The sequence below is a fragment of the Glycine max genome, chromosome 8, assembly GCF_000004515.6.
Source record: "Glycine max cultivar Williams 82 chromosome 8, Glycine_max_v4.0, whole genome shotgun sequence".
NCBI classification, from domain to species: Eukaryota; Viridiplantae; Streptophyta; class Magnoliopsida; order Fabales; family Fabaceae; genus Glycine; species Glycine max.
The window spans coordinates 41,342,151-41,355,937 of NC_038244.2; the positions used below are offsets into that span (position 1 = coordinate 41,342,151).

Here is a 13,787-nt window from a genome sequence, read left to right on the forward strand (position 1 = left end):
AGAAAAAAAAAGTTTCTGTGGACGCGCTGAGGTACATATAATGAGAGTGTTTCTGCAGCGCCCTAAATCTAAGGGCGATGAGAACATCATCGCCATCTCGTGGATGAGTATCGGACGGTCATGAATATCACACGTAGCACTTCAGAAACCATTTTAAATATTTGAGTGATACTATTAATGTATTTAAGTTCTTATAATTTATTTTATGGCCGTGAGAGGGAAAAAAAGTAATTATAAGGTTACTAATTTCATTTGAAATATCATCTTCTCTCCTGAATTTTTTTATAAAATAATGATAAAAAATAGTTTATAAATGACAAAAATAAAAATTTAAAAGTAATAAATAAGATAAATATTCATTTTAGTTTCTCAAAATATGAGGGTATAACAAATTAGTATGAAAATTTTAAATTTAAATATCAAATAAGTAAAAAGTGTGACAAATTATGATATTGGGTTACAGATTTGTGAATCATCTCATTAAGCCAATAAACCTAATGAGTTTTATCCAAAGACTATTCCTTTAGTCTGCCTAAATTTAATGTGTAATTATTTTAATTTATTATGTTAAGATTTTGATATTTAATTTAAGATGTTAGCATTGATTTTTTATGTTTAAAATGTTAATATATTTTAATGTGATAAATTTTAGCTTCATAAATGAGGTCAATTTTTCCTTTTTCTAATTTTATACTTTTTTGAATTACTCTTTGAACATGTAAATTAAAATTATCCAACCTATCTAAAACGTGAATTTTGTAAGTTGAACCTTAAATGGATTGGTTCCTGTATCCACGCCTAGTAACAATGAATTGAAAATATAATTTATCAAAAAAAATTATACATGATTAATTATCTTGTTATACTTATTCCTTGATTACATCACGTACAAGTTATTACACTGTGAATTAACTGATTGTTACGTTACTATTTAAAGTTGTTATTTGACATAAGGAATAAAAGTGGCAATACAAAATAAGCTCAAAGATTTTGATCCAACATAATGTATATTAAAGATTTTTAAAAAATAGAAAAAATATAGTAAGCCCCAAAATAAACATATATTATTTATATATTCAAAAGTACATTATTGTTATATATATACATATATATATATATATATATATATATATATATATATATATATATATATATATATATATTATCTTTAATTATTAATTTAAATATTTTTTTTGAATAATGACATTTTTAATCATATGTTTTTAAAAGATATTTATTTAATTATTTTCATAAAACATATTTTAATGTAATCAAATTAAAAAAATATATATGTATACGTATAAGTAAAATATAATTACACAAAATTATTTAGTTAGTAATCTCATTAATGTTATGGCAAAATTATACTTTTAGTTCCCAAATCAACTTCAATTTCGCATTTGGTCCCCCAATAATTTAATTCACAATTTTGGTCCTCCAATTTTATAAATTCCTGCAATTTTGGTCTTGGACGCCCCAATTGGACATTGACCATTAGTCTCAAACGTTGACTGTCACGTGTCAACGCCTAAGAGGTTTCCTAAAAAGGCTTGTTTTTTTTTTTACATGGTATTGAACTTCTATTCCTCAGTGTTTTCTCAGCATTCTCTCCCACCTCCTCTCCCCTTCCACCTCTTATCCCCACCTCTCTCCCCTCGCCTCCTAGCTTTACACAGGAATCAGCCAAGTCCCATGGTTCACTTGGAACCCCACCACTGTCATCGAACTCGTCGCCCTCCTCCACAGTCTCGGCCACCACTTCCAATCCGAATCCCTTATTCCCAACGCCAGTTCTAGGTTACAGCCACGCCAACGCGACCTCATTCTTTTCTACGGCAAACTCATCGATTCACACTCCAAGTGAAACTCCCACACCGCCTTCGAACGCCGCTTTTGGTTACCTCCATAACCTTGTCCGCACTTCCTCCTCCCTTCACGTGAAACGCAAGGCCTACCAATACATGGTGAGTGGCTTATGTTTAATGGATAGACCCCGTGAGGTCGAGGATTTGGTTCTTGGGCTTTAACCTTCGGGCTTCATTGTAAGGGTGTGGGGTATAAGGGTTAGGGTCGCGAGCAGAATTGGTGAAGGTGGCTATGGTGCATGTCGGCGACGGTGGGTATGGGGGGTTAGAATGAGTTTTTTGGTTTTTAATAATATTTAAAATAAATTAAATATAATTAATTAGGGTTCGGGATTTGTAAGTGATTTTGCTTTTAGGGTTTCTTTCAGTAAAAAAATTTAGCATTGAGGGTTAAAAATCGCAAACTGTTTCACGTATCTATTAGACGTTGACACGTGACAGTCAACGTTACTGTTTAACGGTCAACGTCCAATTGGAGCGTCCAGGACCAAAATTGCAGGAATTTATAAAATTAGGGAACCAAAATTGTGAATTAAATTATCAGGAGACCAAATTCGAAATTGAAACAAAAGTGGGGGACCAAAAGTACAATTTTGCCAATATTATTAATGTAAATATATAAATAAGATGATATTTTCTAATATAGTATTGATTATTAAGTTTATTATGTATAATATAATATATTATTGAATTTAATAAACTTAATGATGATATATGTATATATGAAAAGTATAATTATTTTAAATGAATCTATGTATATTGGAAATTTATTATTAAATAAAATATAAATTTTATATATTTTACTAATTCAGTGAATATATTGATAAAAGATAAATTTTATATATTTTACTGAAGAACTTGTTGGGGGATTTAGTATCAATGAAGTTAATTTTTCTTTCCCAAACTTCGACAACAGATTCCTCTAGATTGATGAAGCATTTATGGTACGTTCGTTGACTAAATGCCTCGATCGAATTTGAAATTGCCCTGTATAATTTTGCTCACACTGATTCACGGACAAAGTGATGTTTGATAATGGTGTACACTGTGTATGTAGTGTGGGACTGTGACCATTAAATTGTGGTTCACATGGTGACGTACGCTTACGCTTTTCTGCAATAACAGTGGTTATGTCCATATTAGTATTTATAAAATACGCACAAATGAATTGGGCTTTTGTATTCATTGTTACCATTAGGTACATGATTATTTTGACTGTCAACACTTTGTCTTCTTTGTTGCAAAATGTCTTTTCTATGTTTCCTCCATTCAGCAAAATTTTCCATTTCAACTTCCACTTGTGAATAAATTCTACATTATTGTGTAAAACTTTGAAAATCAGAATTTAAGATAAACATATCAAAATTGCAATATGTAATATTGATACCGTATATTTAGTATTGTACAATTAGTACCGACCTAACATTGTTTAACAAAAAAACAATTACATGAAAGAGTGATACAATAGTCTGTATAACATGTATTAAATTGTATAAACATAGAAACTTTCCTTGAGGGTTAGTTGTTGAAGACAATGTCGTGTTGTTGTCGAAATTGTGTTTTCTAGCTTCCTGTTCCGCACACAGCACTACTACGAAATCTATCAGCAAGTGTACTGAGTCACAAGTAATATAAAACGGTAAGAATCGAGTATCGATCACAGGGAGTTTGTTTCATTCACAAAAGCTTTCATTCAGTAAGTGGACATTTGTATAAATTCATGAAATGGAAATAAACACAGGATATAGTTGCAATTCTAAAGATAACTACAAAATTAACTATATAAATGCGAGAGATGAGCAGATGATTAAAACGTTGGGTCCTTTTACTAAGTAACTTGATGTAATTAAAGGTTTTTCTCTATTTAAGATTGTTTCTTTATTCTATGCCGAGAGCAAATACACCAAACACCGATTCCTCGCGTGAATGGACTAATTCTATTTAAACCTCATTCTAGGATGTCTCGTTGAACTTAGCCTAAACGAATTGCATTACGATTATAGCATATTAAAAACTAAATCACTGCACTTTGTGTCCAGACATACAGTTATCTAGCCCTGCTCTATCCAGTTCTTAGGATTCAAAACATTTTCCAATGCTGAAAATCCTAACTTTACACACACATGGATGATCAGTCCACAAACATGCAATAATTAAATACAGATAAAAGCAATAAACACATCAAAATAACATTAAATAGATGGTAAAGAGTTTTTACATCAAGGCTCAACAGAAATTCTCAACAAAAGTTTTTGCCTTCCATGGCAGTTACCACCTTTAAGTTACAATAGGGGTTTTTGGAAGCAAAATTCAGATTACATAGTGGTGGGGATGTCTCCTCCACCTCTAAGAACCTAGAAATTGTTCTAAAACCTAAAATCCTCTTGAAAGTTGAGGTTTTTTATGCTCCCTTGTCCTATTTTTCCTTTCCGTGTCTCTCTATTGCATAGGCTCTCAAGCATACAAGCCTACATCTTTTTTAGCCAACTTTAGCTTTTAAGGGTTTTCTGTCCTTGAAGGCTCGCTTAGCGCCATTTTCGCGCTAAGCGCGGGTTAGTATTTTTGGCTTAGCGAGTTAGGCGCGTTGGGCGCCAGAAGAGACAAATGACTCACTAGGCGAGCTGATGGCGCGCTCAGCGCATGCATACGTGGTAGATTCTCCTAATTCGCTAAGCGAGCTGATACCTCGCTTAGCAGATGTTGCTCGCTAAGTGCATATGGCTCGCTTAGCGAGACACCAACTTCTGCAACCTTCTTATTCTTCATCTTTTCTCTTGAAACTGAAGTTGAAAACACATTAATTCACAATGAAGGGAATATCTACTGCATAAAAATTAAACTAAACATAAAAATATGTACAAACCTACAAAAAGAACTATAAATTAGAGAAAATACATAAATTTCATAATGTTTTTCAATACAAAAGTTAATTGTAAATGATGATTAACACTTCCCTTATGGTTTAGCATTTATCATCATCTGCGTTTTATTTGTTGTTGAATGACATTTAATGGTGATGATGATGGAAGAACAACATCATCAAATTGATCTCCAATAATATTCATGAACGAAGCATTTAAAATTGGTGAAGAAGGGCTTCTCTTGCATTACCTCGCATTTTCTTTCGGCTCAAGTCTTTGATTAGACTTTGGGTGGCACCAGCTAACCAATCAATCACAGCTACAGTACATGAAAGTACTAATTATTAATTGTCTTCATTAAATGCATTGACAGGTTTTAATAACACCGTGTGCCATTTGAAAAAAGGGCCTCGACATTTGTGACGTTGCATTCACAAAAGACAAATATACAAACTACTAAATATATATTTTTCGTATTTTTGTGTTATTAAATATGTGGTTACTCATTTAGAATTTTGGCCTTGTAAATAGTTTCGTTGATGCTTTGTTCAATTATGTACTATAATATCTTTTAGAAAGTATTAGTTGTTCAATTTTTTTGTGTTTAAAATTCAAAGTTTTGTTAACATTGTATTAAGTAATTTCATCTTATGTATTAAATTTCAGAATTTTTTGAGAGCATAACTATATGTATTTAAAGTCATATGATCCAGTGACCTTCCAAATATTGAGCAATTAATACTATGTAAAAATCTATCAATGTGACAATAGAGCAACTTAATAAGTTGAGAATAAATATCGTGGAAACATATACTTCATTAACGTTGATGAAAATAAAGTAAATATGAAATTAAATATTGTCTAATACCCGAAGGTAATTAACTTACACGATTAGCTTACAAATTAATGTTACATAATTTTTTCATGAACAAAAAACTGTCAACAAAAGTTATTGGACTGTGGACTGGAATATTCAACTGGACTCGTCTTCGTCCCATATGAGCTAGCTGCTTCCTCAAGATGACTTCCCATACATGTTGCTTAGCCCGATAATATAACATGATCTCATCTCCAGCCATCAAGTCATTGTCCGTTAAGAATCGGTACCAAGGCTCAACCAGACATCATAGCCCATTATGCATGGAGATCCTCCATATGTGACGACGACCACTACTACGTTGGACAGTCATATATTGTGTTAATGCATCAACCAAATCGCTTGCATCGGGTGGCAGGAACTACATTGCAACCAAGGCAGTCAGTAATGATTGTAAGGTCATTAATAAAGAAAACAAAGGTTTTTGATATGGAGAAAGTCATACCAAGGGTGAAGGACGTGAGATCAAAAGGTGGGTAACATCAACAATAAAGACATAAGTTATACTGGTTGTGGGAGGTCTTGCACATGTTTGTATATGCAATGGTGGCATGAAATGGATATCAAAACTCAGGTGCAACAAAACTGACCATAACACCTTCATGGTCGAGGCTTCTTCTGAAGTCCTTGAGTCCATCGACAAAGTAGTACCTGTTACCATATTTTTTGAGCTTTATAAAGTGTTTGTCTCCATAATGGAACAACACATAAGGTGGGTAATCATGAGCCCATTGCCTATGATATATTGATGGTACCTCAATGAGGTTTTGCAATTAAACATTTAAACATATGACAATTGTAAGTTGGATCATTTATTAAGTACATCACATATAATTTGTTTGGTATTTACAGAAATGGATAAAATCATTAGGTGAGGAATTACTTACCTTATCAACATGGAATGTCGTCTTAAATTGGTATATGACGGTGGATCCCAAGAAATTAGGTGGACCCTGAATCACAAAATTTGCCTAATTAATTACTCATAATTTATATGCTTTTCATACGCATACTAAATTAGTGCTTATACCATTGGAAGGAGATGAATAATATGTTCCTTATTGTAGTCGACAGAATTACAATACACTAAATATAATCGTAAAACTATTTTAACCATACAAACTGAGTTCTAAAAAAGAGAGATAATTATAAATTTACAAATAATATGAATATGTGACAAATGTATTAATTTTTTTTCATAATTTTTTTTCAATTATAATTTTTCACCTCTTAATTTTAACCTTTATTTTGGATAAAATATTCATTATAATAATAAAAATATTTGTTGTTTTCTTTAAATTTTTTATTTGTAATTATATGTTGGCCATCAGTGTGGACTCTGGCAACCACGTGTTGCGACTAGTAAACCATTGACGGTGTTTAGACTTTAGGGTGTAGCATCAGCCCAAAGTACTTTGTATTTTCTTTTTTCTTCTTTTTTTATTTAATTTTTATCCCCCCACCCTAAAAAATCCGTCAATTTTAATCTGTTGGCCTTCTCCCATATAATGTACTCTTTCTCTATTCTTTCCTCTTAATCTTTCTTATTCTCTCTTTTTTATTTTTTTAAATAGTGTTTTTAGTACGTGTAATAAATATAATAAATATTTGTTTTATTAAAATTTATAATTTATAAATATTATTTTAAATTTATAATAAATAATTTATACTGTGATGATATAAAGTTACCCCCACCCCCTAAAAACACTCTTATATTAAATTAAAAACTCTTAGAAACACTTCTGTTAAAAATAATTTCTAAAAATACTAGTTATTCCAATTGAGAGAAATTTTACTCTTTTCACATATAAATCCGAAACAACTTCGGCCAATATCGAATAACTGGGAATGACAGCGAATTTACCTAATCATTCTAATATAACTAATGTTCCTATATGCATGTTAACCAATGTTCTCATTCTAATATAACTAAATATTGGGGGAGGGGGATGAATTAGTGATCATTTGGAGCTTTAATCATTTGAGCACCCTTTTTTTGACTACTTTCCAAATAACTTTCATCATAGCACTTCCACAAAACTATGAACTGAACTACTGGGGCCGTAATTAATTAGTTGATGTATAGATGTGTCATGATGTACATAATTCAAGTGTATGTCTCTATGCTTAAATTAAATGAAAACTATCTAGTAGATAAAAACCTCTGCCTTCTCTTTTTCTTTCCTTTCTAAACCTATAAATCTACACGGTGAAAACTTAACTTTGTATTCCGAAATGGTTTCAAGCTTAGGTGACCAAACCTGGTCCTTAGGCTTCACAAGCATTTGATAGTGTTTTCTCAACTCAGGAGTGCTGCATAGGAAGTTGTTGTCAATATTAATGCTGGGGCAACATGGTCTTTTACTTCTATTGATTAGCCTTGTGATGAACTCAGGCATGACCTTTATCAACACCCTTCCATTGGAACCTTTCAAGTACTCAAAAGTACACTCCCCAAATTTGATGGTGGACTTGTTATTAGTGTGTGATCCCAAGGACAAGAGTGAAGACACAGATAGGGTTTTGCATGTGATCAAGCTATCAATTGGGAGAACAAAATAGGCTTCACCTTGAATGAGCTCATCCTCTAAGGCTAAAGCAGGAATTGGGTGTCCAATGAAGAAAGAATCTGCATGGCAAACTACCTTGTTTGGGAACTCAAACATGATCTCACTAGCAATGTGCTTACCCTTTAGAGATCTCATGGTGCCATCCCAAAAAATAAGTTTCGACGACGACGATAAGGATGAATTCTTTGGATGAAAGCATGGAGTCACGGCTGCATTCCCCATTCTAAGGGAAAGAGATCTTGAGAGAATTTGTTGTGTGTTGTGTTAATGGGTGGAGAATGTATAAGAATGGTGAATATTATATGAAGGGATGATGTATATATATGTGGTGAAGGAAATAGTTGACTTTTAATTAAGTTGACTTTATCAAAAAGTTCTATGGTTGTTAATATGTGCAAGGCGTGGAGGGTCGGTGTGGTCTGGTCAGCCATGCCGGCTTTGAAAATTTTAAATTTGTTCCCTCTCTCTCTCGAGTTGGAACACTCTTGTGTTAGACTTTGCCAAAAAAAAAAATAATCGTCACATAATGTTAAACTTTGATATTTTACTATTGTATTCAAACCCATTAATTAATTAAATCAAATGGTTCTTTCTGCATTAATTTACGAAGGATTTTTTGAATGAAGCTCTTGATGGTTTATGTTGTTTCATCCACTAGGCTAGTATTGCAATTGAAAGTGTCTCACTATGGTGCAATATGATAAACATTTACATGACGTTTATTCTTTCATATTGAAAGGAACAATATACTGGTACTATATAATGTGTTTACATTGATGGTAGGAGTTTACATTAATTGAGCATAAAATCATGGTAAAAACACTATAAGAAATAATTATTTATCACATTCGAAAATGAGGATGAACCGGGACAGACCTAGAGGGGGTAAGGAGTCCTAGTTCCTGTCTCCTCTTCCCTCTCCCTTAAATTATATATATATAAAAATGTTAATGTAAAATTAATTGTATATGTTATTATTATAATAATCATTAAATTTAATTAATTGATATAAAATTATGTAAAATTAATTATGTTTGTTGTTATTACCGTAACAGTTAAGATTATCATTTAAAATTTAAAATAGAAGTAGTTCAATTTTATGTATAAAAATAGTAAATATTTTTTTATATATAAAAGTTAATGTAAAATTAATTGTGTATGTTATTATTATAATAATGATTAAAGTTAATTAATTGATTCAAAATTATGTAAAATTAATTATGTTTGTTGTTATTACATTAACAGTTAAGATTATCATTTAAAATTTTAAATAGAAGTAGTTCAATTTTATGTATAAAAATAGTAAATATTTTTTTAAATTATTATCTATTAAAAATTTGACATTTAAATAATTACAAAGAAAGAAGAAGAAAAAATTTCAACCTCCCTTTAATAGATTTGTGGATCCATCCCTAAGGGTATCCATTAAGCTTTTGAAGAATGCTAGCAACATTCTCTTTCTTTTTTATTTATAGGAATTGAGCATGATACTAAGAGATTTGCTACACTCACACATCATGTTTAACTATTTTCTTTTTAATGGTTCCTTTATGATTAGTTAAAATTAATTAAAAATTATCAATTTTGATGAATCTTACTTTAATGACTTTCCTAATTTAGAAATGAGACTCACTAAAATTGATTATTTTAATAAATTCCAGTCAAACATATATAAAGAAAATAGCAAAACAAGTGTCAGAAAAATATTGCTAGCATTTCTCAAAATCATATATTTAGTGTGTATATTCCAATTATTGTTTTTTTATTAGATGAATAAATAAATATAAATGTTTGGAAAACCAATTATTCTGAATCTATGATGAGAACTCGATAAGTATATATGCAAGGTTAAGGTTATAATTAGGTCTTTAAATATTTTATGATGTAAGTGTGGTTGGAGTCAAGATTCTTTCCATTTCTTGATGAGAACTCGATCGATAAGTATATATGCAAGGGTAAGGTTATAATTAGGTTTTTTACTTAATAGAGAATAATTTCTCAAAATCATAAGAATGGAAGAAATTAAAAAAAAAAGTATGAAAAAAGGATCTTTTCTCATGTGGTTGGATACTGTTGTATGGAGGGCGTGAGGAGAGATTCCTGCGATCCGGAGGATGGTTCACAGTGATCCTCTGGCGAGCGACTCCAACTGCAAAATTTATGAGGACTCCAACATTTAAGTAAGAATTTAGACCAAAGAAGTGAGAAAATGAGTGGAGATAATTCAAATCTGTGAAGTCCTTAAATATAGGCATCCTAGAGGGAAAAGCCGTTAGATTTATTAGATACATTTGAGTACTTAAATTTCTAAGTTCTTGTTATTATCCTCACTTGATATGTATCTAATTTAGACACAGGTTTCTACTTTGGGGGATGGATTTGATCATGTCTTTAAGGTCCTTGTATCCTCAACGAGGTGGCACGGGTTTAACAGTGGAAATTGATGTACCCTCTACAACAATTATCAAAATTTACAATTTTGTGTACTATGATACTAGATTTTGACCCCTATTATACGATTTTATTTATATTATATATTTTAAAATTTATATTTATTATTTTTAAAATGTGTATACATAAATAAAATTAAGATAATGATATCAACATTAAAATTTATTAGAAAGTTTGTCACTCTCAAGGTGTAACTTATATATTGAGTTAATAATGATTTCACTTAATATCAATGGATTATAAGTTTGAAATCTAACATAATATTGTTGGTAAAATAATTTGTATATGTTGACAAAAAAAAGATCAAATTAATGTATAGTTATCTCATTTAAAGTAAAATATATATTTTTTAAAAATTTATTTTAAGTGTCAACTATGAGCCGATCCGATTTCAGGTTTGGCAGTGGCTTTGGAGAGCTCACGGTGGTGCTAATAATTCAGTCTTTGCCTTGGATTTTAATTAATTTTACTACTTTCCAAACAACTTTCATCATATAACTTCCACAAAATTATGAACAAAACTAGGGCCGTAATTAACTGATGTTTATATGTGTGATGTATAATTGTACAAATTTCAAGTTTATACTAGTCTCTACTTTAATACATGAAAACTATCTAGTAGATACAACCTCTGCCTTTTCTTTTTCTTTCCTTTCTAAACCTATAAATCTACCCGGTGAAAACTTAACCTTGTACTCCGAAATGGTTTCAAGCTTAGGTGACCAAACTTGGTCCTTAGACTTCACAAGCATTTGATAGTGTTTTCTCAACTCAGGAGTGCTACATAGGAAGTTGTTGTCAACATTGCTGCTGGGGCAACATGGTCTTTTACTTCTATTGACTAGGCTTGTGATGAACTCAGGAGTGACCTTTATCAGCATCCTTCCATTGGAACCTTTCAAGTACTCAAAAGCACACTCCCCAAATTTGATGGTGGATTTGTTATTTGGGTGTGATCCCAAGGACAAGAGTGAAGACACAGATAGGGTTTTGCATGTGAAGCTATCAATTGGGAGAACAAAATAGGCTTCACCTTGAATGAGTTCGTCCTCTAAGGCTAAAGCAGGAATTGGGTGTCCAATGAAGAAGGAATTTGCATGGCAAACTACCTTGTTTGGGAACTCAAGCATGATCTCACTAGCAATGTGCTTACCCTTGAGAGATCTCATGGTGCCATCCCAGAAAATAAGTTTCGACGATGAGGATGACGATAACAATGAATTCTTTGGATGAAAGCATGGAGTCACTGCTGCATTTCCCATTTGTAAGAGCAAGAAATCTTGAGAGAATTTGTTGTGCGTTATGTTGTTGATTGGACAATGTATAAGAATGATGAATTATTATATTATGGGATGATATATATATGTGTGGTGAAGGAAATACTTTGACTTTGAATAAAATTGACTTTGATAAGGTCTAATAGGGTTGTTTGTGAATGGCGTGGATGGATCGGTAATCGGTGGAGTCTGGTCAGCCATGCCGGCTTTGAACATTTTGATTTGCTTTTTGGTTTCTCTCTCTCGAGTTACACTCATGTGCTAGACTTGCCACAAAAACAAATCATCACACGACACATAAGGTTTAAACCTTGATGATGTGATGTTGTATTCAAACTATTATACTAGTTAAAATGTGCTCTACTTATTCTTCGATGTTTACATTAGTTTGGCTTTTCCATTTTTCCTACTGTGTGATCCATGTATTTAGACATTTATTATGGCCACAACAATCAAAGGTTCTAACCTGAATGAAGAAAAAACAAAGGATTCACGAATCATATGGTAAATAACAACTATGGAATTCTGGAAAGAGACTAATTTAGTATTTATATATAAAGAAGACCAACGTACGTAACAAAATAGTTCCACATCTTTAATTTAACATGGATTGGACTAACAACTCTTTTAAAGATATTGGTTGAAAATTATTAAGTATAATTTATTATTATAAAATACAGTATGAGTGTATGGATAATGTTAAATATTAAACTTTAATTTTTATATTAATTTTTCATTTCAAATCTTCAATCACTACTTTTAAGAGTTTTTTTTAGGCAAATTGAATATATATATATATATATATATATATATATATATATATATATATATCACTACTAAAAAATATATTTTTAACATCGCTTATGAACCAATATTGAAAGTATCGACATTAAAAGTATTAACGTTAACATCGGTTACAAAGCTGATGTTAAACTAAATTACACAACATTAATTTTTAAAAAAACCGATGTCGTATCATTAGAAATAAACAAAAAAAATGTAAAATATGTAAAAACCAATATTAATTTTAAGAAAAATCGATGTTGTAGTTCATTGATAACATCGATTTTACTAAAAATTGATGTCGTATAATTAGAAATAAACAAAAAAATGTAAAATATGTAAAAACCAACATTGCTTTTAAGAAAAATCGATGTTGTGGTTCATTAACAACATCAGTTTTTACGAAAATCCGATGTTATTAAGCATAATTCAACATTGGTTTTTAGAAAAATTGATGTTGTTTTATGCTCAACAACATTGATTTTTTGTAAAATTAATGTGTTTTTTGGTGAACAACATTGATTTTACGAAAAATCGATGTTGTGAATGCACAACAACATCGATGTTGTTTTCTTAATCATCCCAAACCTCCAAATTGAAAAAACAGAAATAATCTAATTTTCAGGTAGTTCAAATTTTGTCCATAATAATTGAATAATTATTATCAATAAAAATATATTTAAAGTAATGAAAACAATAATGTCAATACATAAAATCATTTGTAACCTAATCTAAATTAACATAACTCTATAATTGTAAAATTACTTAAACACCTAGTGTTTCATTTTTAACTTTTAGATAATATATTGTCCACTGAATGCAAATTGTCTTCATTGTCTCTGGTTCCAATGGTCTTGGATTAGTAAAATATTGCATGATATAATAAAACATAAGTTAATAAGTATAAATAATAACAATTATAATAAATTGAATCCTTCTAGGACTATCATTGACATCCAATGCATTACATAGTAGCCACACTCATGCTTCTTTTTGCTTATTACACTAAATTGAATAGAATATTCAAATATTCAAAGTTATCCAAAATTTAGTGTACAGAGTGATAAAATGTAATTTTTAAGACATCAAACATTGTATAAATG

General features: G+C 30.8%; 2 protein-coding genes across 2 annotated transcripts; both read right to left on the reverse strand.

The window, feature by feature from the left end:
- Positions 1–7,371: 7,371 nt before the first annotated feature.
- LOC100526894 (uncharacterized) lies at positions 7,372–8,466 on the reverse strand. The gene has a single exon (NM_001248695.2). The coding sequence runs from the start codon at positions 8,393–8,395 to the stop codon at positions 7,751–7,753; it is 645 nt and encodes a 214-aa protein (NP_001235624.2). The 5' UTR covers positions 8,396–8,466; the 3' UTR covers positions 7,372–7,750.
- A 2,680-nt stretch (positions 8,467–11,146) lies between these two features.
- On the reverse strand, positions 11,147–11,949 carry LOC100811355 (uncharacterized). The gene has a single exon (XM_003530655.5). It carries the CDS (start codon positions 11,884–11,886, stop codon positions 11,236–11,238), a length of 651 nt encoding a protein of 216 aa, XP_003530703.1. The 5' UTR covers positions 11,887–11,949; the 3' UTR covers positions 11,147–11,235.
- Positions 11,950–13,787: the final 1,838 nt, after the last annotated feature.

Excerpts from the sequence above, each read along its gene's own strand:
- LOC100526894 (NM_001248695.2), bottom strand. The coding sequence starts at position 8,395 with ATGGGGAATGCAGCCGTGACTCCATGCTTTCATCCAAAGAATTCATCC.
- LOC100811355 (XM_003530655.5), bottom strand. The coding sequence starts at position 11,886 with ATGGGAAATGCAGCAGTGACTCCATGCTTTCATCCAAAGAATTCATTG.